General features: G+C 50.0%; 1 protein-coding gene across 1 annotated transcript in view; it reads left to right on the forward strand.

Annotated features, from left to right (window-relative positions):
- The window catches only part of LOC122387281 (mucin-17-like), a 69,128-nt gene extending 44,029 nt beyond the window's left edge, over nucleotides 1-25,099 (forward strand). The window contains exons 2-8 of the mRNA XM_043377354.1: nucleotides 8,238-8,402; nucleotides 8,999-9,095; nucleotides 16,730-16,833; nucleotides 18,844-18,952; nucleotides 20,475-20,616; nucleotides 21,275-21,355; nucleotides 21,794-25,099. Of these exons, the coding sequence (XP_043233289.1) occupies nucleotides 8,249-8,402; nucleotides 8,999-9,095; nucleotides 16,730-16,833; nucleotides 18,844-18,952; nucleotides 20,475-20,616; nucleotides 21,275-21,355; nucleotides 21,794-24,511 (3,405 nt within the window). The 5' untranslated portion in view covers nucleotides 8,238-8,248 and the 3' untranslated portion in view covers nucleotides 24,512-25,099. The remainder of the gene's footprint in view (nucleotides 1-8,237; nucleotides 8,403-8,998; nucleotides 9,096-16,729; nucleotides 16,834-18,843; nucleotides 18,953-20,474; nucleotides 20,617-21,274; nucleotides 21,356-21,793) is intronic.
- Nucleotides 25,100-25,510: the final 411 nt, after the last annotated feature.

A 25,510-nucleotide genomic window follows, 5' to 3' on the forward strand; every position in this document is an offset into this window, starting at 1 on the left:
CCAGTGCTCTTCTTTTTTCCACAGGAACTCCGGTGCTGATGTCCATCTCGAACGATGGAGAAACTTCTCCACAGAAACCCCACGGGAGGCTTCATCAGCCGGATTCGACTTGCCATCGACGAATCGCCACTGACTTGGGTCTGAGTGCTGCTGTATGACCTGGACTCTGTTGGCCACGTATGTATGAAAACGGCTAGTTCTGTTCTTGATGTAACGGAGAACGGTCGAGCTGTCCGTCCAGAATGTAGTGCTGTCTACAGCTACTTCTAGCTCCCTCTTGAGCTCTGCGTCTAGGCGTACTGCTACCGTGGCAGCTGTCAGCTCGAGGCGCGGAATCGTGACAGTCTTCAAGGGTGCTACTCTTGCCTTTCCAGCCAAGAATGAGCAGTGGGTCTTCCCTTCGATATCTGTCATCCGCAAGTAGGCTACTGCGCCGTATCCTGTCTCACTTGCATCGGCAAAATAGTGAGCCTGGCAGGAAGTGATGGACTTGAAGCCTGGGGGCTTGTAACACCGTCTTATCTTGAAGTCCTGAAGGTGATGAAGAGCCTGCGTCCACTCTATCCACTTCTGTTCCAGGTGCTGAGGAATGGGGTCGTCCCATCCCAGGTCCAGCTGACAGAGCTGCTGTAACAGGATCTTCGGAGCCATCAGAACGGGTGCTACGAACCCCAAAGGGTCAAAGAGCGAGCTGGTTGCCGATAAGATGCCTCTTCTTGTTGCACGTTTTCTCATGTCCTGAACTTGAACTCCGATCGTGTCTGATGAGACGTTCCAGAGGATACCCAGAACACGTTTTTCGGCTGAGTCCGTCTCCAGTAAGCTTTTACTGGCTGCTTCTACTGCTCTGTCTTCTTCTGGGATGTGTTCCATGACTGACTTGTCATTCGAAACGAACTTCGTGAGGTGAAAACCCCCCTTCTGGCATGCTGAGCGGAGCGACTCGGTTAGCTTCACAGCTGAATCTACGTCTGGCACGGACTTCAAGCAGTCGTCTACGTAGAAGTTACGTTCTATCGTGTTCTTCACTTCCGAGTGGTCTTCGGTACCTATGTCTTCTGCAGTTTTCTTGAGGGCAAAGTTTGAGCACGCTGGCGATGACTTGGCTCCAAAAAGATGCACCCTCATCCGGTAGTCCTGTGGCTCCTGGGATGTGTCACCTTTGGGCCACCACAGGAACCGCAGTAAATCTGCATCTTTCTCAGGCACTCTGACCATGTGAAACATGCTTCTGATGTCAGCGGCGAATCCGACTTCTTCGTGTCGGAATCTTATCAGTACACCGAGCAGACTGTTTGTCAGATCAGGTCCTTGTAGCAGCTGATCGTTCAGTGACACGCCGCCGTACTTTGCTGAGCAATCGAAGACGACTCGTGTCTTTTCTGGCTTTGCAGGATGGCTGACGGCATGGTGGGGCAGATACCATGTCTTGCTAAGTCGATGGAGCTGGTCGGGAGGGACAACTTCAGCGTGACCTTCTCGGATGAGTTCTTCCACACACTCAGTGTAGCGCTGATGTAGACCTTCGTCCCTCTCGAGTCTTTTCTTGAGCCCTTCGGCTCGTCTTTCAGCCATCTTGCGATTATTCGGTAGGCTAGTGTCTTCGTACTTCAGTGGTAGAGCTATTTCATACTTTCCGTCGCGCAGTGTGATGCTGTCATTCACTTGTTTTTGCCAAAGCTTATCTTCGACTGACAGACTTGGTTCGCTGCCTACCTTCTCCGTGAAGTCACTGTTGTACATATCAGTCAGCATTTTAGCTATATCTTCTTTAGCGCTGGCGCCGACTCGGTTCAGTTTGACGGAGCTGCTGCTGGTGATGTTGGTTCTTTGGTCGCTGGGGCCCACTATGGTCCAGCCGAGGCGGGTCTTGATGGCGTATGGTCCGCCGTCTTTGCAGTGTACGACGTCCCAGGGCTCCATGGCCAGAGGACAGTTACATCCGATCAGCAGGCCGACGTCTTCTGCTTCCACGACCGGAATCTTGATGCCAGCGAGGTGAGGCCACTGCTGCACGACAGATGCGTCCGGTATATCGCTGCTCGTGACAGGGATCTTCTTGATTGTGTATGTACACGGCAGTTTTACGCTGCCGCTCCCGTCCAGGCTTGATACTTGAAGTCCGGTTAGGGCTTGGCTGCTGATTTTTAGCTCGTCTTGCTCCACGGTCGTTATCGCCAGTGACGTTTCTTCTCCCTTTAGCTTCAGCTTCTCAGCGAGAGCGTTGGTGATGAATGTTGCCGAGCTGCCACTGTCAAGAAAGGCGTACGTTTGGCTTGTTTTTCCGTTCCGGCCCGTGACCAGCACGGGTAGTATGGACATGACAGGTCCGGCTCGGTCCGTCGTCGTTCCGCCGCATACTTCACTTCTTGGCTCGGGCAACGGACCGAGTCTTCCTTCTTCTGAATTTCTTGGGTCCATGTGAAGCAGAGTTGGGTGACGAGAGCCGCACTTCGAGCATGTCTTCCTTTTGCGACACTGTCTAGAGCTGTGCCCGTATCGGAGGCATCCAAAGCATAGGCCACTTTTCTTGACCAGCTCCAGTCTCTCGCTGGTACTTTTATGCAGCATCTTCTGGCACGCTTCCAGGTCGTGACCTTCCTTGCAACACGGACAGAGTTCGCCGTTTGCTGCATCTTCCGTTGTTTTCGTCACATGAATTTTCGATTTCTTTACTTTTACAGCTTCTTCTCTTTTGTTTACAGGTGATGACTTTGTTCCACTGGAGATAGCAGCCATCTCAGCGGTTCCAAACACGGGATCGGCCGCCACTTCCACTTCCTTCTCCACGAACTCCACGACATCTTGAAAGCTGGGCTTCGCGTCCTGTCTTGTCAAAGAGAAGGCTAACCGGCGCCAGCCCTCTTGAAGGGCGGCTGGCAGCTTGCCAACAATCTTCTGCAGGTTCTTTGGGTGGTTTACCTCAGTTAGACTGCTGATGTCTTCCATAGCATTCAAACAGCCTCTCAGTTTGATAGCGAAGTCTTCCAGACCGTCTGTATCTGTGGCTCTGATCGCGGGCCAGGTGAGCAGCGTCTCCACGTACGCCTTAGATATTTTGTAGTCATCGCCGTATTTTCGGTCGAGAGCCTTCCAAGCCTCAGCGTAGCCCTTTACTGGATCAATGTGCATGTAGCTCCGCACTATGGTGTTGGGCTTTCCGTCTGTGTATTGATCCAGAAAGTGCAGGTGCTCCGCGCAGTCTTCTGTCCTTTTGACTATCCTGCTTTCAAATGCGCGGATGAATCCTTTATACTCCAAAGGATCGCCTCGGAAAGTCTGAATCTGCGACTGGGGTAGCAGAGTTCTCTTCTGTTGAGTTAACAGTGCTTGAATAGCTGTCAGTTCTCGTTGCGAATCGTCATCGGCGTTCGCAGCTGAGCCTTGTCTTGGCATTGTCTCTTCATTGAAGACACTCGCGCTCATCTCAAGTGCCTTTTCTCTTGCTTCAGCAAGCGCAATTTCTTCTCGCAGCTGTAGCCTCTCTCGTTTCATCTTAAGCTCCATTTCTTCACGAAGAAGTCGTTCTTTTTCTTCGAGTAGAGCTACTTTGGCCTCTAGCTCTGCCCTCTTAAGAGTTTCTTGGGCTCTTTGGCTTGAGGTAGAGGAACTTGAAAGGAGAGACGTATGTGACACTGAGCTTCTGCATTCAATTGCCTCCGCTGGCTCTTCGGCAGCTAGAGCTTTCTCCAGTCTTTCTATCAGAACAGCCTTGTTGCCGCTTGTCGACAGGCCTCTTTTTCTGAGTTCTTCCCGTAGGGACTTTGCCGTACGTAACGGCAGGTCGTTTGGAGAGTCAGCTCCCATCTTCTTATGTACTTTGACTTACACTTGCGTCGTTTACGTTAAATGATGCAAAACCGCTTTTGACTAAATGTAGGCGCTGGATAATGCTTTACGGGTGGCTTGAGCTGAGTGATTTTACTCTGATTTATTTCAAACTAAAGTTGATCGGGATGTCGTAATATTTCGGCATTAAAATAAAATATAAACTCAGGCACAAAATAGCACACTTCACACCGGTTCTTATCACCGTCTTTCTCACAGGTTCTTCTTTTACGCACACATTCTCAACCACAACCACCGTCAAAAGCGATTTTTGGTCCGCGGCTACATGAAAGGCTTATCTTATTCTACACTAATTAAACTTCAATATCACTTAACTTCTTCCTTCCTTGCCTTGCGGTTTCGATACTTATTTTCAAAACCTTTGTTCTAAACCTATTTTACTTGTTCAAAATTATTTCTGTCCTACTTTTCTACTTCAGCAAAATTTTATTTGGTGTAGCTCGTGCCCGTCACGAATGACGCCGCCGACATAGAAACGGCATCTACAGTTGGTATCCTATTGGTGCTACCACTGATGATTCTGGTTGAGCAATGGATATTTGGTTGGTCCTCCTCTGCGGGTGTTCACGTTCAGGTAGTGAACTGAGTTATTGTATACGCTCCGTGTTCGGGTTGTGAAATGAGTTATCGTATACGCTCAACGTGAGCTCCTCACACAATCTCCTTTCACTGCTCAAGACTCTTGAGTCCCGACACACCGTATCTTCCCCATCACGGCCTCTGTGTTTGTCTGTCGGCCGAGCCGAGGGCAGGCATTGCCTAGCTGTGAGTGCTGGCGACGTCCCCCAACTGCTGACGTCGGCAGTCGAGCGACGAACAATGTGTCATGGCAGCAGTCACCGCGACAGGGACAGCCTCACGCCGCCGCGTCGGGGCGATATCATAAATAATGGCACGCCCGGCTGGCGGGCCCGGTCGCATGTAAATTGCCACGCCTCGGCGGCGTAACAGATGATGCGGCCGTGCTGTTATGAATACAGACAGGTCGCATGTCTCTGAGAGTGTCCGGGCCTGCCCACACCCCAGGCGACACACCCGGGGAGCGGCACTAGCTCCGGGATACTCCCAAGGTTCTGGGACAATCGACATGGATCCGGAGTCCGGAACACTCGTCACGGCTTTGGCGGAGTCTCGCCTCCACCCACGCGAAGTCTTCACGGTTTGCAGCTTTTCTTTCTCGCTCTTCGTGATCTCTGGTCGGGTCGTGGCGATCGGTGCTGGCGGATCTCGCCACCCTGGGGACACCATCCCCTTCTTTCAGAGGCACCTCCCACCCTCCTGGGGAACCTTATAGTCTCCATTCTCCATTCACCAGCTCCGGCTTAGAGGTCGTGACGCTCCAGTCAAGGCTGGCGAAGGCGGAACGACGGGCTGGTGGGGGCGAAGCGAACTCGTGCAGACTGGCTTCAATGGGTTTCGGTTCTCGCCGCGAGGACATCCCAGTAGTTAGCACCCGTTGGGTCAGGGTCGAACTGCGGCGTCTGGGTGTGACGAGGACGAGGTAACAACTTGGCGGTTCACTATTACGTTATCTATGACTCACATTACATATGTCATCTACATGGTTAATTCCAACTTTCCACGGCATTGTCCTGCTATATCATTTTTCTATGTAGCCAATATTCATATCGCGTCGCCTGGTCACTCCCCGATCAAACTCTCACAGCACTCACCAGCAGCCAGCTGATCCATGACTCTCCACCATAATGTGACTGCTCCACATTATAGGTGATTATCATCCTTGGTGAACAAGCTGCACTGGCCACCACCCAGCCATCAATGTCTCTTTCTGGATACAACTGGTTAGGAGTAACGAAGTCAAGCTTCGTGTGTTTTGCTAGTGACACGACAGAACTGCGTCTTGGGGTGGCGACTGGCGGATGTTATGTGTGATGGTTACTGTCGACTGCGTGCCGTGTGGTGTAATGCGTCTAGCTTCGGCGGGACTGCCTCACGTCCCTGGGTCACGTCACTCCGGACTGCGTCACTCTGTTGACGCTCTGCGGCGATCGCAGCGCAGTGCGTAATGCCGCACAGCGACGCAGTGTGGTGCGCAGCGCCGGCCGCCGCTGACCCGTTAGCCGCAGTCGTGTTGCGCCACTAAAGACAGGTGTGCTGACAGACGAATGACCCCACGTGGCCCAGAGAGCGCGCAGTGTGGCAACCGCGGCGGGGCTGAGAGGGACGCTCAACTCATCTTCACGAGAGGAGCTCGCTGAGTTTTACGGTGGCCTCGCAGAGAAGAAGGGACATCTGTCGAGGCTGTTTCCGAGCAGATGTAAACATCAGCTTCCTTTTAGAGATGTTGCGATATATTTAACATATATTAATTTAACAGATTCGTAGATATTTGTCGGACGGCGATAGCGATAGGAGAATGCAGTTATGGATCCCATTAACAATTAGCTCTAGGATCGAGCGGCTTTCATTTGGCTGGCAAGATACACAAACGATATGATAAATCACAGCACCGCCCCATAAAGACGGACACAGGGCGGAACAAAAAGCTCCACCCGTGTCCACGCCACCGAACACAATGTCGACAATGGGCCTCCGTTTAAACAGCGGCGGGCGCCGTGAAACAAACGACTTCCGCCTCCCGTTCTACATACATTTGAATCTCAATCAAGTACTTTGGATGTGTGGTCCGCTGGCCATCTGCCGTGCAGTGGTCAGTTGTCGGAGGTGCGCCTGCCTCTCTAAGTGGCAGATGTAGCAAGACAGCAGTGTGTCAGTCATAAGGTCAATAGGAGTTTCATGTCTCGGCCGGCTATCGAACCAATCGCCGGGTCAACTCCGTGGTATGCCATAATTTCATTGTCTGACTGCCCGACCGTCTGTCTGTCTGTCTGTCTGTCTGTCTGTCTGTCTGTCTGTCTGTCTGTCTGTCTGTCTGTCTGTCTGTCTGTCTGTCTGTCTGTCAGTCTGTCTGTCTCTTTCTCTTTACCTGCCCTCTTTCTCTGCCCTCTTTCTCTCTCCCTCTTACTTTTGACATCACGGCATTGACTGCGCGCCGACCGTTTCATGAAACACAGGCCTAACAAACTGTTCGTGGGCAACAGTTGCAACATCAACAAACCATGACATCACACTCTGCTGCCATCGTCGTCCTCTCGATCGGGCCAAACGAACTGATGACACCGCTCGTCGTCGGTCATATCTCCAGTAACCACCTACGAGGCACCTCGCCTATCCCCGTCGGAGCCGTCACGTGCGAGCCGTTGACGGCGGACCGAACCGTTACCTCGCCGTAAAGCGGCCGCCGCCGCGACTGCTGGCGCTCGATACGGCGGCGTTTATGGGTTGACGGCGCCATTACTGGCGGCACGGACCGACTTTAATTGCAGCCGTACACACTGCCAATTTGTGTTGGTCGGTGCCGTACCGGCAGGGTGGTGTTATGTTATAAATAAACTAGGCTTTCATACATGTTTGATACATTTCCTCACGGATCAGATCGACTCTGCCGAAGCGAAAAAATGGCCCGATAGAAGCGGACTAAATCAGATTGGGAATTGTTCGTCCATTATTGAAGCCTCAATGAGCTAAACGTACTCTCATCGTAGGGCTTAGGCAAATGCAGATGCTCTTATGCAATCGAGAAAAGGCGTTAGAAGTCTGCGAGATGACGGCGGTGGCTGGATCGGCTCTCTCCCGTATCTGGGTAGTGTGTGAGATTCACCTCGAGTGCCCCCCCCCCCCGCCCACCTCGTCTGTTGACGGATCACCTGCCGCGTATGTCAGCCTCTGGTTGACAGATCAGACAACACACGCGCCGCGCTATCACCGCCACCTGTCACAGAACCCATGACTGATGACTGATGGTCTCCCTCTCGAGTCTCTGGCGGTAAGACTTCTGATGCGACTTTTTTTCTGGCTGGACTCGGACCATAAAATCTTCCATCACCCGTCGAGCGAAGCTCTAGATTGTTCAGAGCTGCGTCGTTCGTTTTGCCACGCTTTTGCGCAGCGCAGCCCGTAGCAACATTTACGGCGTCATTCGACCGAGTCGGTCGTGCCAGAAGCTTCCCGGCTGGCCGCGCCGACGCTGCGTCGATTTGGGCACGTCGACTGCGACGCATTTGCTTCCATTTGGTGTCGGTGTGTCCCACGCGACTCACTTGGGGCAGACTTGACCGGAGAGTCCGGGGTAGGTGACCATTGATTGTCCCTCAACGCGCCGCTGTGACATGTCATGTACATACGGACGAATGGCTCCGTCACTAGTTGCTGGTCAGTAGTCATTGGTCACTGCTCAATAGCGCCCTCTCAATTTATAATTACGTTGCATTGTTGTTCATACATGTAGAATTTCCTCACTTGTTAAAACGCACCCTCATTATGAGAAACGTCGTGCCGTTGCTGATAACGTCTATCCGTTGTTGCAGGTCACGGCACCATGACGTCATCGGTGCTCGGTTCGTCAGAGGACGGCTCGGAGCGGCAGGAGGGTGATCGACCCCGTCTGGGTGACCTGAGGTCACACATCACCTGTGTCCTCTGTGCCGGGTACTTCATCGATGCGACCACCATCGTCGAATGTCTACACACATGTGAGTACCTCATCGGGCTTGATGGTGCTTCAAAATGTACTGGTTAAGACTCTGATAAAGTTTATTCCTAATGCGAGCAAATCATAGTTCTAATGAAATCGGCGCTCATTTTTAAACACCGCGTTAAGGTGTATCAGCAAGGGATTTCGTCAAACACGGCTTCGCCACGTATGTTCCTCTCTGTTAGCGCCATGGCCGCCGGCTGCCTGCCATCAGCGGCACGTGTTTGCCGTAGGTTCACCTTCAGGCACGTGCTGGTGACACGTGTGTTAGCACGTGGCAGGCGGGGCGCGCCATCAATTTGGTCCGGGCGCCGCGTCTAATGTTAGACCGGCGCGTCTGCTGACCGATTAGCCGTTCCAGCTGCAGTGGCTAGCTGCGACCAATTATCCCGCCCCACTCTCTGAGAGGATAGAGACCTCCTCTGTGCACCCGGCAGCACGGCGGTCGACTGAAGGACTTTCCGGCATGTCGCAACCCACCAGGAAATAGCTGATGTCCGGGCGGGTCTGGGTCACCAGGCTCTATTTTCAGCTCCGGCTGAACTTTGACGCGCGCTGAGCTGGTGATATGTGACGGCCTGTGTCTGGTTTCAGTTTGTCGATCGTGTATTCTGCGACATCTGGAGGCCAGCGCGTACTGTCCAATCTGCGAGGTGAAGATTCACAGGACGAAAGGCGCCTCCAGTCTCAGGTAAGGACAAAAGACGGGTGATAGTGATCATGGCACTGGAATGGTTACAAATTAGGGGAAGTTGGGGGAACGCCGAATACTTTTTTTCTGACGCCCATAGCACGCAAGGTAGACAACATAAGCTATTCTTGTTGGCGTCATTCGAGAGGCCAGTCTTTTGTCTTTCAAACATACCAGGCGCATTTGATGAATTCGCATACCGTTAAGCGCAAAAACTAAAAATATCAAAGAACTGACTTTTTCGGCATTGCCCCGGACTGCGGGAAAGCCGAAAATGGGATAAATGATCTACGAGGAATGCCGACATTGATGTTTTGCCAATTTATCTCAAACTTTATCCAAAATTCATCAAAGCTGACACGCGTTTTAAAGGGACCCTCCCACCTTAACATTAGATTTGAGTTGAGATAGCCAAAATGGGGTCCCTGGCTCACAATTACCGGTTTCGGCACTCACAACATCGAGAAATGCCTTAAATCGGAAATATTGAATTTCAAAATTGCAGCATTTTGATTCAGAGGGGCTAATGCATAGGAATACCCCTCTGAATGTGTGACGTCATCGCAGATATCTAACGATTTTTAAATGTTTGACTAAAACGTTTTGTAGCACGCGGTGGTATATGCTGCTTTGCGCGCAACAAATGCCGCACATTCAAATAAAGTCGCTAGGAACAGCGGAGATCCCAAAAAGTAAACAGAAGTAAAAGTCTAATATCTTGAAAACCGGTGAATATTTTTCGATGGAATTTGGTAGATATTCGTTTTTGCTCTTTCTGAACCGAGCGACATCACTTTCATGCCAATTCATTAACTTTTTTGAAGGTGAGAGGGTCCCTTTAAGAGCTTTAGGACGCTTGGTGCACACTGGAAGTTATAATTGTGTGATATAATAAGAAAATGCCAGGTAAATCATTCCTTAATGGTAACAGGCCGTTGTGCCGGCTGAAAGTGTAATTTGTTTGACTAAAAATACGCGTTGCTATTCTACAGCAGTGAAGTCCACGTAGCGTGCTTTAACGTGCGTAATTGCACGTTTTCGGCATTACCCCAGCCATCCATACTTTCATTTGCAGGCCCATAACTTCTAAACGTGCTGTATAAATTTCAAATAGGCAGCACACTTATGCAAAGACATGCTGAAGATTACTTGACCGAATTGGCCAGACAAACGGTAGCATAATGAGTAAGAAATGCAGCTTCAAAGGCGCATGTAGTACAAGGGAAACGTACCTTGAAAACGCTTTTGGCGCCCTCACAGCCGAAGTATTCCAAATGACGACTCGTAACAAACATGCGATAATTGTAGTCACTTAAGCTTCAGAGCATCACTGAGACGTGGCATCTATGTCGTACGGTTTTAGAAATATCTCGAATTTCGGCTTTGCCCCAACTCCGGCATTGCCCCAACTTCCCCTATGGTTTGCATTGCAATGCATTCAATGCAACTATTCTTTTTGTCCAGCTTCTTGGCGACAGACTAGCTATGAATGAGGATCATTTAATGTCCATATCACGATTTACAAATTGCGACATAGAACGCCCTAATACCGACAGAGAAGACGTTTTATTGCCCCAGCACTTCGTCTTCATGGCCGACCGCTACATTTAAAACGACGTGGTAGGCGTCACTCATGATTACTATGGGTCAGACAGGAAGGGATGTATGTGGGGAGAAGGGAGGGTGATTATTATGATCGTCACTGGCTGACGGTTGGGAAAAAGCCTCCCCCACACCCTCCGCTGTCGGGGGGGGGGGGGGGGGGGCTAACCGGATCACCGACTGAATTGGCACAGCTTATAGAGGCGGGCGAGTGGGCGGACTATTGGACCGAAACACACGGCTTTCAGACATGGCTTAGAGCTTACCGGAACAGCTTTGTTGATTGAATTATCGTTTGCTGAGAAAACGTCAGATGGCTAATTCGACCACATTGGTTGGCCTAAATACGAAAAGTAGATTACCTACTCAGGAATCCCCAGCTATGAGTACAAAGAGACATGGAGTAAATAATAGTATTTACTATCGCAAAGCTTCGCCTCTTTGTCGAAGAAGGGGCGAAAAAAAATGTATCAGCATAAGTGCACAGCTAACAGCTTCTGTCAAAGGCACCATCCGCCATTCCGCCACCCTGTTGAGCCATCTTCTTAATCTTAGTTTTAACTTTCAAACATCGCCCTCAAAGTTGTTTCATTGTCTAACCGTTGAGCCTGACTTTCGTAAAATCCTCTCAGTTTTCAGCTGAGGTGTCTCCAAAGTTTTGCCATTGTCTATTGAGCCGTCGCGGCCGAGTCTGAAATATGTGCGTTCGTGAGCCACCGGTGCCATTTCCGACAGGGTCGTTAATTGGCGCATAGGCTCGTGCTGCGCAATCGATCAGCTGTAAGCTCCGCTGACCCGCGCGCCGAGGCAGTTTAAGTGCTGCCGTGATCATTCCTGATTGTCGGTGATCTGTCAAACCAACGCCTGATTGACAACTGACATCACGACTGTCAATTTCACTGTCAGTTACAAAGATTGGTCCACTCAGCAACAGGAGCTGTTTTCCTGACCGATGATCGGTATCATACGACCGTTTATCATTTCTGAACTATGAAAGCCACCTCACATAACCGCAAAATATGTTGTGAGGTCTGCAGACTGGTGCAAAGGAGATATCACGCTGAAAATGTAGCGGTCTCGGAAAGGTGGATAAAACTTAAAAGTGACGGATGCCGTTTCAGTAACAGTTGAAGCATTGGCAGGCATGTGACAGATGCTGACGAGGTAATGGTAAATTGGTTTAGCACTCGCCTCTTATAACGATTTGCCAAAAATTGATAATTACAAAAATAATTACTGGAAAGAGACCAGTGTTCATGGCGAGTTTTTTATTAGAAGCGCTGTACGTGATATACGAGCGGCGAACCGATGAATCGGTTGGTTCTCACAAAGGGTGTTTTTCCGCATGATTAAAGCGATAATTTTCTTTTTTATAGTTCTTACTTTCCGTGTCTTACATCAAAGCCATTAATGTTATAGGAGATAAAGGCGAAGAAAGACGCGGCCTTGGAACGTTTCCCACGTTAAGCTCTCAGTGATGCACGATCATCTGATCCGGTCGCAATGGCCCTGCTCAAGAAAGCGGTGCTTAAACTCACAGGTTGAATCTGAGTTTTTCGGCATTGTTAGTGATGTGGGGCCCTGGCTCATGAGTCACGGTTTAAGTCAACCATCGAAACATGCTATTTATGATTTGAAGGTTTCATTTGCTTCTCGTTGCACACAATGATGTAGCTAAATCCTCGAAATTTTCGTTCCAAATTAAGCCCTATACGTTACGGCTCATGTTTCACATTCTGTCACGGGTTGTGTCCTCACAGTCACGTTACGCGTAACGGTGCACAACCAACCAGTCCTGTGACACATCTGTTCTAAAACGAAACCTTTATCAGACACCGGATCTTCACGAGCGTCGACCGACCAATCAGCAGAGGGCAGAGTTTTTGCGCCGCTGTTGATTGGACGTTCGACTGACAGCGCGTCTGGCGGAAAGAGGGCTCCCGGCAGGGGAAAGGCCGTGATGGGACTGAGTAAAAACAACCGGATGAGTTGAGAAACGCTGCTTAATGTCTCCAGTCGCTTGGTTAGGACCTTATATAATTCCATACAAAGCCGCGTGTATGGAATTTGCAATTAATTCGATGCTACTGAAAAATTGTAGCGGTCTTGACAATAAGCAGAGGTGCTGCAAAATGTGTTCTCAACCTCAGGTGTAAAGTTTAACCCTATCAGTGGCAGGGGGGGGGGGTTGTTTTTATCCACCCCTCAGGTTTTTCGGGAATATCTCCGAAACCGCTGAAGCTACTCGTACGATGCTGAAATTTTCTGACTTTTCCTAAAACTAAATTGGGCACATTCCCTGAAAGTTTCAAGTTCATACCTTTACCAGGGGCGGCTCCAGAGCACTGGGAATTGGGGGGTCCTATTCGTGAAGCAAGTCATTTAGGGCGAAGATCACGATGCTGATGTATTATAACTGTATACACCATTTTTACGAACATTGAATGAAAGGTATCATGTGATAACATATACAAAGTTATTGTGCATCCTCTTTTTTGACACGTTTTTGCTATAATAGGCGGATCCAGGCGTCCAAAAAGGGGGGTTATGTTTTACCTCCCAGCATAGGTGCCCTGACACCGCCTATGCATGAATAATACAATTGTAGTCGTTTTCTCATAAGAAAATTGTAACATAACAAGACCATTGCCACCCTTTTTAGAAACAGTACCAACAAAAACCTTATTTACTATACTTTTTGTGTACCCCCAATCTCAATTATCTGTATCCGCCTATGATTTTTGAAAATGCATATTTTTAGCATCCATGTGAATTCTTGGTTCATTCTCTATCGATCGGCAAAAGTTGCGTTAAGATTGGTTCAGAAACCTGGCCGTGATAAACAGTCTAAAATGTATCTGCAATTTGCCCGTTTTTACCCCCCTCTACCCCCCCCCCCCTATTGACATTTTTAATTTTTATTTTTTAGAAATGTAGATCACGTTGAGCGAATTCGAATGCCGTTTGAATTTTGAAAATCGGCCCGTTAGATCTCGAGATATCAAGGGGGGGGGTCGTAAACAGCCCCCCCCCCCTGCCACTATAGTCTGTTCCATTCCAAGTTTGCAGCCGAAGCGCTGCCCGCCATTCGCACGTGGGGAGCAATGAAAAATCAAGGAGGACTTTTGCGGAGTTCCTGCGGCGAAAATACCCGGCGATATTTACAGGGCCTTACCCCAGAATATTTTGAAGACACGTGTGCCCAACGTTTTCCGTATTTTGTGTTAACCCGCGCCCTGATGGGGGGGGCCATTTTGCCCCCCCCCCTGTGGTTTTTCTTAAATAGCGAGAAAACGGCGGCGCGCAGCGCCGCCAAATTTTGGGTACCTTACCGGACATCAATTTGACACCTTCACACAAAATTTCAAGTCACAGGTCACCTCAGGTCAGGAGTTATTGAGGTCAAACTGAGGTCATGTTCGAGTAAAAATGAGCAAAAAAACATGACATCTTGAAACGCTCACCAATTCTACAGTTCACAAGCAATTTTAAAGTTCTTTATGTGGTTGTGTAGAGAAAAAACGGCGCTACAAAACTGCTATCTCGGATTTTTGAAATTTTTGGATTTTGACCCCCAAAAATCAAAAAAATTGATTTTTTTAGAAAAACTCTAAAAATTTCCAAAAAATTTTCGAATTTCGAAAAAACCGGAATATATGTGATAGTCCCTGCGCTCTTTGATATACATACCAAATTTTAGATCGATATCTCTTTTTTTGGCCAAGTTATAGCGAAAAAACTGTTAAAAATTGATGACGTCAAATTTTTGAACTCAATTTTTAGCAATTCTAGACCTCGTAGCGCAAAACGGAGACCACCATTGAACTCCCCGTGACGAGCTGCATCGAATCGATACCCATTTTATGCAAAAATATCAACTTTGAAATTTGACCTAATTTGACCTGACCTTGACCTGACCTTGACCTGACCTTGACCAAAACATGACCTAAGCTGGCCCTAAAGTCTGTCTGACCCACATAATCGCATTTGTCATGTAAAATGGACCATAAAACATGTATCACACGACACTTTCATATTGTGACCCCCCAGTGACCTGACCTCTGTGACCTGACCTGGTATCAGTGACCTCAAATAGCAAAATATGTGTTTGAAGAACATTTCCCCATCGATGATTTTCAATGAAATGCATTTTACACGATTTTACAACGCATTTCTTGAAATGCCTGTAAACGGTGAAAATTCGACCTTTGACCTGACCTGTGACGTCATCGGTTTGACCGAGGTCAATGAAATTGGGTCACAAGGTAGTTCCCTGTTGGGGCTATCCAACACCGTTTACCGCTTGTCGCTATGTTGCGTGGTTCTCGAGATCTGAGGGGGGGCCAAAATGGCCCCCCCCCCATCAGACCGCGTTGCTCGGCAGACCCCATCTGGGCGCGGGTTAACCCTGAAACGCAAAACAAAATTGAAACTGTATATTTGAACAAAAAAGTGATCTCGCAAGGCATCATCCTGTCGAGCAGCATTAAAATCTGCCAATCCAGTTGTATTACGTGCTAGCCTCTGCTTGGCGTAAACATTTTTATTTCGTTTACGGCTATGATAGATCAGGTCGTTTGAACACTTTGCCATAAACAGCACACCACTGACAATATTTAGTGCTGATATTTTTATTTCATCCGCTTTTGTTTTCTTGCAATCCGTCCGCAGACCGACCTCGGGTTATCAGCTCTCTTGGAGATGTCATCACCATCTCAATATTTTTTTTCTTCTGATTGCTCCGCTGCTCCGGTCCGGTGGCGCATAGGCGACGGCAATACCTAGGCGGACTTTGCACCTAGGCCAATTTTCAGACGCCCGTCGCCTCCACTTCTTGCGGAAAAATACGAGCACATCGTGTGCCTGTGTGCCTGTCCGACTTGTTTGCTATCTGGTGACCGCACCGCCCTGAAGTGCGTACTGATTTTAGAACATTTTGAAAAGAATAAATATTAAATACAAAATTTACATATTAACAATTAAGTACATATTAATTGATAATATAATAGCCGACAAAATTGACGACATTGTGACTGTTGAAGAGCGTCAAATCAAGTCTCAAATGCGCAGCTTTCCAATCCGTTGGCGCATTTGCATAAAAAGTTGCACTAGCGTTGTTCACGTGCTGTTATGAGTGCGGCGCTTCGGCTGCAAACTTGGAATGGAACAGACTATAATAGGGGGTAGCCAGGAGCCTGCCACTAATAGGGTTAAACTGATTCCTGGCGCTCGTTAGTCGTCATGCATTGCACAATACGTATTGAATCACCACTCGCATTATTTCGGCTAATTTAACGTTGGGGTACCGTAACGCCACGACTGCAACATATCAAGATAAATAAGGAATCTAAAAGCAGGAACAGTTGTCTAATAATGAGCAACAACGAATTGCTTCACACCATGTCCAACTACTGAGAGAATTACCTACATGTGCCGTCGATACCTCTCCGGGCAGCCGCAGTGCTCCCAGCTCGCGTGACAGGCAAAAAAAAAAAAAGCCGTCGAGGTGACTGGTTAGCGGCCGAGTGACGGGCCGGCCGGTCCGTATACCACAGTCGGTCTCACGAGACTGGGTCACGCTCGTCTAGGAAGCGGCTGGTCGGGGCGGCGGCGGCAGGCCGAGTACGGCCGGACTGCAGAGCGAGGCGCGTGCCACTGCATGCAACTCGTGAGGAGTCCGCCCACAGCCGGAATTCAAATGCATATGCAACATGTGCATGGAGATTGTTAGAGGTTGTGTAGTGCATTCATCATGAGCTGTTCACAAGTTACTCGGAAAATACAATCAGCACAGTAAAGTCAGCGAGGCACCCTTTGCTGAATTCCCTGAAGGACGTCGTTGTGCCGCAGTGCATTCACCGATACCAGTTTTGGCTGCAATGTTTGCTTGTTAAGTCGTTGACGTATGTGCCTTTAAACTCATGGAAGCCTTCATGTTCGGGAAACTGGGGCACCAGCCAAACACGGTGAGCCCAAAACCAGTTCCTGAGCAGGTTGCACTGACCACTGACTCTATGTATTGTGGATTCCAGGGCCGACGGCATCCTGCAGACGCTGGTTTACAAGATGGTGCCGGACCTCTTCACCCAAGAGATGCAACAGAGGAGGGACTTCTACGAGCAGAGGCCCTACGCAGGTGAGTTCGGCCCGGATGAAGGGGTGGCTGTCCGCCGCAGGTCTGCCGTCACCGCACAATCCGCTCGTCATGCCTGGCAATAGGTCTAACTGCGATAGCGGTACGTTTGTGACGGCTGCTGGGGTCCGTGTCGAGGTCACGTCCCGCTGCCGCTGCAGGAGCCTGGCGCGGCGTGAAAGGCGCAGGCGCGGCGCGCGCGTGTCCAGGGAGGCCACCCACGACCTCTGGCACTCACACCCTTCAGATGGCTATCTCACCAATGGCCAATTTATGAGCTGTCGGAGCCGACTGAGGCCTCGGAATGGCGACCGGCGGCTGCGGGGGGCTGCCGTCTGTGTTGAAGGTGCTGCCAAGACAGCCGTCATGTTGCGGTACAGACAATTCAGTCAATAACTTAGGCACACCTTCTCCAAGACGCATTTTCTCCGGTGGCGCATTTCTCGTAACTGTCATGTGCTAATTGGCTCATCGGGGTCTCCTCTATGTGTATGTGATATTTTCCACTTCTTAGTTGATTTTCCACTTCTTAGCTTCGAGAGCATGTCGTTAGCCGCTTTCTTGGCGCGACTTGTTGTGAGGGTATACATAGGACCGAACTTCACGAGACGCCAGGGGCATCCCTGGCGCATCCCATCCCTTCAATGGACATCCCTTGACACGACTTCGCCGTATTGCCCTCCTGCACAGATCCACTGCGCTTGCTGACTCGGGGGAGGAAAATACAGCTTCATAGATGGTGCTCAGTACTCAGTAGCTCGTTCGATCTCAGTTCCAAAACTTCTGACAAATAAAGTTATTGGTATTATCTAAAAAATACATAGTTCCTCAAACACGTTTCGCCAGGTCCCCAAATTCCTTATGCATCCAAATATCGCCCCAATACTCAGCGAGATCCTTCTATGGTTCCTTCATCTACATGCGCCGATATTGTCTGTTGGAACTACATAATGTTGCACCCCACTCTACATACTGCTAACCCCCCTTTCCAACGACAACTGTCATTTAAACTCTCTGACCACACCATATGTCTCGGCTGAGCGCGCACTTATCGGTCGATCTGATACGTGAACAAGACCGGCAAGACCGCGCTCAGAATAAATACAGGGGCACCGCTGCTTGAGTAGACCGCACGTGCACAGCGGGGAACAGGGGCGGTATTTGTGAGAGGTCTCCGGCATGTCCTGTAGACGGTGGTCTTGCATAAACCGCCTGAGATGACGCTGTGTACACGTCTATCTCCGATGGCGGCAGCGGCTTAGTCAGCAGTAAATGTATCAACCTGCAATGTAGCACGATGTTCTGGTATGTATATGTTTCTCCGCGCTCGAACTGACACAAGCCGCAGACGGTAGGATAGTAGAGAAGAGACCTCCTGGATTGTGATGCCGCCACAACACGTCACTTTTGATTGCAGTCCCGTCCTGGGCGGTCCTTGCCCCTCGCCTTCCTGGGAACGCGAGGTGTTCCGATCGATAAGCAATAACTGGCAGCAGGGCCGATAATAGCGTGTGCGTGGCGCCGCGCCCCTCCGACGGAGGAATGGGCGTGTCCACCCGAGGGTCTGCTGAACGAATGGCCACTCACCCGTGAAATAGCCACGGCCGGAACGGAACGAGTAACTCCCTGCCACGTAAGAGGGGAGAGGCGATGCAATATTGAATACACGATACGAAATGCGTATCGCTGTGCGAGCACAGAATACGTGTCAAGCCGGAGTGAGAGAAGAGGGGTACGCTACTGTCATTTTTCATCTTAATGCATCGCGACTTGCTGGATTTTAAAATCATATTTTGAAGAAAATTTGGTTCCATCAGGAACTGCTCTCCACGGAGCTGGCAGTGCATCCACAAACGGTCGCCACTGCAAAAACTATGTTGTATGATGGTGTTCTGTTCGCTGAGTGGCTTGCTAAACTGTACCACACACGAAGTTTCTTAGCTGCTGCAAGCGTTCGCACTTTCTCATGTGTCTCAGGCCCTTTACCGTGGTGTGTTTTGTGTGTGTTTCCAGACCCGGAGCTGCCGAGCTGGGCCAAGGGAGACGTTTCCTCCTACGTGCCTCACGTCTTCACCCCCGACGAGCCCCTCCAGCTGCGACTGGCCATGTTCGACGCTAACAGGTGAGTAGTTTGACTGTTTTTTTTTAAATTTTCGAAGAAAGTAAAAAATACACACCATTTGTAACACAAAATATGTAGCAAATGTACGGCATAAAACGAATGGATGTGCTTTGATGCAGTAGCGGCGGAACACCTTCAAGTAAGGGGGCACTGCCGACTTTTGGTCCCATTCTTTCCATGCAACGCCCATAGGGCTAATGTTAAAATGCCAAAATCAAAGGGGGCACGGTGCCCCGGTGCCCTCCCCGTTCCGCCGCTATATGCTTTGATGCCATACAGAAGCAGAAAACGACTCAGTTCAAGGAATGCTATTTGAACGAGTACTTAGCCTTGTGGATGTCGGGAGCGATTACACCAATGGAAACATTTTTTTTTTTAAATCAGTCATTTAATTGGGACGGCTATCGTAGTATCATACACCAATGATAGCTATATGCAATTTGTTTTCGATATCCTGCGACAGCTCTCTGACATAATATTCCGTATATATTAATCGAAACGTTTTTCGAAACATAAACTCAGAGCAGCCCTACAATCCCGAGTGCCCTCATTCGACACATCACGCTATACCGTGACCATGAAGCACGCCATTCACAAGTACACCACACTTCCGCATGCCTTCATTTGGCTCCTTCAACCGTCAGCTAGTTAGCTTATAGCTACTATAACAGAGGCGTCTCTTGGACCTGGCTACCGTCCCATGGTAGCTTCGTGTATCGAGTTTTCTAGCTCCGCAGAGTCCTGTTCACACGGTGACAGCTGACATTCTGGGTGCTGCGCATCGGTCACGGTAAACACTACGGACCTATCGACCCGTGCGGTTGGCGTGCAGACGGCCGGGTCGTAGGGTTCGGTCTCCGCTGCAGCTGGTTAGATCGTCATTGATGTGAGGTGGAGGCCTCCAACTGGTTCAGAAAAGTTGACACATTGACATTGGAAAGCTTCTTGAGGCGGTTATTATTTAATTTTGGCCGTGTTTAAGGGATTATTCGTGGCACTTTATGAAGTGTGTATATGTCAGAAACGTAATCCTTTCGGTGGCTTAATAAATAAGTAAGTTAATGGAAAGGTTCCGATTTTTAACGTTCCAATGCTACTTCATGCAACAACATTTAGACTAAGAGTTTATTTGGATATATTGCGTATATTGTATAAAGCTCCGTAAGCCAGCTGCATCCACCAACACAACAAAGCTTTGCCGATATACCCATGTCTTGCACTCAGCCGGGGCGGTGCGGGCCAACCTAAACCGTGTCACCCGTCGGCACCCCACTCGGCCCGGTACAGCGCCGTGCCGTGAGCTGCACTGTCCTTGGTGCGTCCCGTCACGCGGTACGTGACCTCACCGTGAGACGTGCCAGCTCTGTTCCGCGCCGCAGCACCCCGCCGCAGCCCTGAGGTCACTCTGGGACAAGTTCCGTGTCATGAGCCTCGTGCGGAAGCACGGCCTCGCGACGCTAACTAGCATTGATTTGTAACGGTGAAGTTCGCAGGTAATTCCAATGACCTTTCTTTTCTTCAGGGACGACGAGGAGAGCCCAAGTACCGCTGGCGTACCAGGTGGTGTACCTCCGGTCCGGTACCTGCGCTGCCAGGCTGGAACACCCCTCACCGTGCTGCAGAAGCTCATCCGAAACAAATATCAGCTGCCGCCTAGCATCCAGGTACGGATATCTCCAACTCGAGAAACTTCTCCATCCACCCTGTGATTCATTCGCGAAATGGCGCAGATGTCAGGTTTTGTGGCCATGAGGAAGGATAGCCGTCCGGGTCCGGTCTCCAACAAAGCAGAGCAATGGTCACCATCTAACGTAGCTAATAGGGTGTGCACGCGCCGGCTGCCAAGGCCGCCGCTGCACGACCATGCCACGTCACGCCGCCGACAATCGCCCGTGTGAATGATAATCCTGCCGAGCTGCAGTGGTGCAGTGCTGAATCTTCCGGGCCGTAATCGCCTACCTTTTGCACTGCTGAGTAGTTAAATTTCGCGGCCGATCACAGCGATTAGCAACGATCGGCAGTAATTTATGGACGGTGGCGACAGCCAGTAGTACGTCCCTGTAGGTTAAGGTGTCCGATAGACACCAGCCCCATGTTCCTAGAGTGGATTACAACCGGCAGTGAGGACCTGACGGCTCAGATCCTGGCCGCATTAGTTGTGGATAGTCGAAAGTTGCGGATATGTCATCTCCCATGAGAGCTTTGGTCGCCCCTTCCGTTTGATGGCATCACCACGTCTGATACCGTCACATGGCGAGGATCGCATCCCGTGTCGACCCGCCCTGGTCGTCCGGTGTCACTGGCATGTTCTGTCCTTTTCAGGTGCAGCTGATCAGTGGACGGCACGTTCTACCTGATGACGTCACTCTGCTGGACCTTGGATACATGGGCTACCTCGGTCAGGTAAGGAAAACTGCAGCCGACATTGTTGATAGCAGTATTGCGGTAGTTTGAGTAACTTTCCCAACCCGGAAGCTTATCCTGAAGTAATCAACAACTCCATGTTGTGATAGGAGCTGGGCGAAACAATTTGAGCAACGTTTGATCATGTAGCGTTTCTGCTGTTACTGTCTTTTTGGGAAAGCCGTGGTTGTAGATTAGCAGGTTTCTTGTTTGGACAGTGAGTGGTATGGGTAACGTGCAGGCGGTGAAGCCGGTTTGTGTTGTCGGCTAATGACCGCCACATTGATGGCGGTATGGATACTATCACGAGGAAAGTAGTGGCAGCTATTTTAATTAAAGGTTTGTGCACCGCAGCCTAACGATATTTATCATAGTGCAGCCGTATCCGGTTGCGATGCTGCCATCCTGTTACAACCACGTCGTCTTTTCTCATTTCAGAACATCACGAACTTATCGTTCCGGCTGGTTCGAGGACGAAAACGGCCCCCTGCGCCGTCAGAGCCGAGCGAAACGCTTTCAGTGAAGTGTCCCCGACTGGAAGCATCATCACCAGATCCGACTGCGCTGAGTTCAGCATGCCAGGATGCCCGACTGCTAGACTCAGTTACCAAGCATCAAATAGCGCCAGCCTCACTGACCAATGACATTACGCTCAGAGGCGTGACTTGCCTCGCAAATATTCAGCCAGAGACGACACCTGCTGACACAAAGATCATGTTGCCATCTCCTCCATCAGCGAACAAGCAGTTATTACCTGCGTCCAGTTCCATGCCTCCCCCAACTCCTACGGACAAGCTTCCTCTGCCGGCGGCTAGTGTTCCTTTACCGCCTGCAGTCACGTCACCGGTCTTCACTTCTGCCGCCGTAAAGCCATCACTCGAGCACACCTCTTCGGGTTCACTGACATCAGCGAACACTTTACCAGCACTCTCAGTTGTGGTCCGCCCAGAAGCGATGTTTGACCCTGACGATGAGGAGCCGACTTCCCCTGGGGTGGTCCAAGACATCATCGCCAGCCTGGATGCTGAGGAGGAGGGTCCGTCAGTCGGACGCACAGAAGTGGTAATATGTCAGAACGGGAGTTCGAGGTCGGGAGCAGCTGGAGCGCAGAGCTCGACTGAGGAAGCCGCCAGGAGGAAACCCGACAAAGAGGCGGAGGACCAGGCTGTGGAAGAGGGAAAGAAGAACACGACCAATGTGCAGAACGTTGAAACGAATATCTCGAACGGAAAACCACAGGAACCTATTAAAGAAGATGGCTTGCCGAGAAAACGGAACGATAACGATGAGGTCCAGATTCAGACGTGTTCGAAGTATGATGTGCCAAACAAAAAATCGACAAAGACTGCTGGTAACTCAACAGCAACACCAGTCAAAAGCAAACTGACTGAACAAGCTCCAGTTAACAGTGAGTCTAACGTGCTAAACAAAAATAACGGCAGCAAACCCATCGCCGATGCTGTCAGCGTGAAAACAGATCAACCAAGCGTCCCATGCAATGGACATGCTACAAGCAAAAGCTCTGTTGGTGGTTCGATCCCAAGCCCAAGTGGCACAATGAGCTTTAGCGTTCCACGTCATCCATTCAATGGAGAGGTATCGGGGCGGACACAATGCCACAGTGGAGTAGACGAACGCCGGTGCGACACGACCAAAGGTTGCCTTGAGAAGGAGCTCAATGCCAGAGCGAGCTTGAATACTCCCAGGGCTAACAGCAGCACTCCACAGTCGCCGACTATCCCCACTCCTTCAGTCATCGGTTCTGGTCAAGCGCCCTCGTTGTTAAATGGTGCGGGTCAAAAAGTTCCGAGCAAACACATCCATAGTGGTGCACAGTTACAAGCAGCCACAAAGATGTCAACGACTTCAACCGTAAAGGAGTTTTTGTCGGAACCTTCCACAAAGCCTTCAGAAGCCAGCGACAAAGGCATGCGGAAGGAGGCAGGACCGGCTTCAACAGGACGTATGGCAAATTTGCCTTATTCACTGAAGCTCCACATCCCCTCGCCGCCACTCCAATCCAACACAATGTCCTACAGGATGTTGGACGTGCCAAAGGTTCAGCACACTATTCACAACATAACCAATCCGTCGCTCACCCAGCTCCCAAATCCGAGTCACCATCGTGGTCATGCTATGATCGAGCAAAGGAATCGTACTCTCAATGCTCATGTCGCTGAAACAAAGCCAAGTGCTTCATTGAAGCGGAGCCACGAGGGGTCTGCCGTGCAATTCAAGCGCGCTCAAGTCAGTCAAGATGCCGCGGGAGGGACTACTCCTCTGGATCTCTCCAATCCATCGAAGAAGACTGTCGCCGCCGACTCAACGTCCATGCTGTACGGCTCGCCTGTGGCATCACCGAAGTCAAGTGTGCTCAAAATGAAGTCTGGGAAGAACCAGGACATTCATTCCATCGTTGATAGTCTCGCAAATCGGGAGCACATCTCTCTCACTGCGATTTCATCTAAAGCGTCCGGTCAAACACAAACTCCAGCCAAGCATTCCTCTGAGGCGAAGACTTGTGCCACAACAACGAAATCCATTCCCTCTTACCCCAAGGCGTCGAATATCCCGAGAAAGGTGGCACCGCAAAGTGGAAGGAGACATCCTGGGACTGTCACAAAGCCTCCTTATCCTTCCACACCCCCGGTCTCAGTTTCGTCGCCCATGTCCCCGCACCGACCTCTGCCGATGTCCCTTCCGATGCCGGAGTCTGCCTCCTGCTGCTTCCCTCCAGGTGGTCTCTGCAGCCCTCCCCTGCACGTAGACACCAGCCTTGCCAGCCGCCTGAGCTACGACATGGCGATGCGGAACCTCCTGACGCTTTCCCACATGGCCATGGCCCAGGGCGGCATGGTCAGACCGCCATCTCACATGTTCCCCACGCATCCCATGTTCCCTCCGCTGCACAAGGGTCACGAGTTCCACCCGATGTCGGACCCTTCCCTGCTTCGGCGTCAGTCCGAGGCCAGGATGGGGGCCTCCGCCAAGAAGGCGTCTCCGACGGCGGGCACCACGGCACCGCCGCTGCGGACTCCGACGGCACTGACGTCGGCCTCAATCCAGCACATGGAAGACCTCACCAGAACCGTTGGGAAGAGGAAGGACTCTGAGAGACACTCGGTCACGCTTACACCGATACCTTTTAAAGGCTGACGTCGGTGCTAGGAATGATGCATAGAATAATTAGAAATATGCCTATCAGGTCCCATGAATGTGACATTGAAAAGGCTGTGTCCCAAGATGCGTATTTTCGGTTTCTAATGTTACCGTGCGGATGAAGTCATTTGTGCGCTGTTGAGACAAATGCGTGTTCAATGTGTTGCCAAACATTCATCGAGTGAAAATAGTGCCAAGCACATTTTGCTGACGTCCCATTTCTGACTGCGCAATGCACTTGATAGTCTAAAGCCACTCGAAGTATTTTCTGGTCTGACAAATCGCCTATATTCGGTCACTTGACATTTTCAACCCAATATGTCGGGTGAGCACACCTTGTGCAATGGCATTTTTGGTAAACACACAATGTTAACACAATGTCGGATGTCCTGTTGATGCATTCTTCAGCGCTCTTTATGGCCAAAGCGATTTGTAGCTGTAACGATTGAATGTGGGTAGTGTGTGTTGAATGCGTTTCCGGCAAGAAGTTTGCCGAGATACTTTGTATAACGCAAAAACTGTGCACGATGACGCATCCATATTTAAGCCATGTCTCCACATTCGAAATATACACCAAAGATAGCCCGTGGTGTTTATGGTTAGTTATTTGATCAATGAAACACCTTACCGCATAGTTGATAAACCTGGTGGGAGAATGGCTTTGTAGTCTATTGCAAATGTTACAGTTTACGTCTGTTACTGTCCGGTGAAGGAGCCCGCTGGGATACTGCGCGGGATTTGTATGGGAAATGTATTTAGGTCAATGGATGGCTGTGAATGAGGGTTGAAGTGGGGATGGGGGTGAGATTGCTGTGATGATAATACGGTGATTCACTACATAATTGGCTGAATGAACTTTAAGTTGATTTACTCCGCGAATTACGTCGAAATACGATTCAATGTAAAGTAACGCGACCGTTCTTGCTACATATTTGGCGACCGTGACAGGACACTGGGCAAACCGAAATGGATAAATACGTAGAATTAGCGACAAGA

Source organism: Amphibalanus amphitrite, unplaced genomic scaffold (genome assembly GCF_019059575.1).
Source record: "Amphibalanus amphitrite isolate SeventyFive unplaced genomic scaffold, NRLGWU_Aamphi_draft 000280F_arrow, whole genome shotgun sequence".
NCBI classification, from domain to species: Eukaryota; Metazoa; Arthropoda; class Thecostraca; order Balanomorpha; family Balanidae; genus Amphibalanus; species Amphibalanus amphitrite.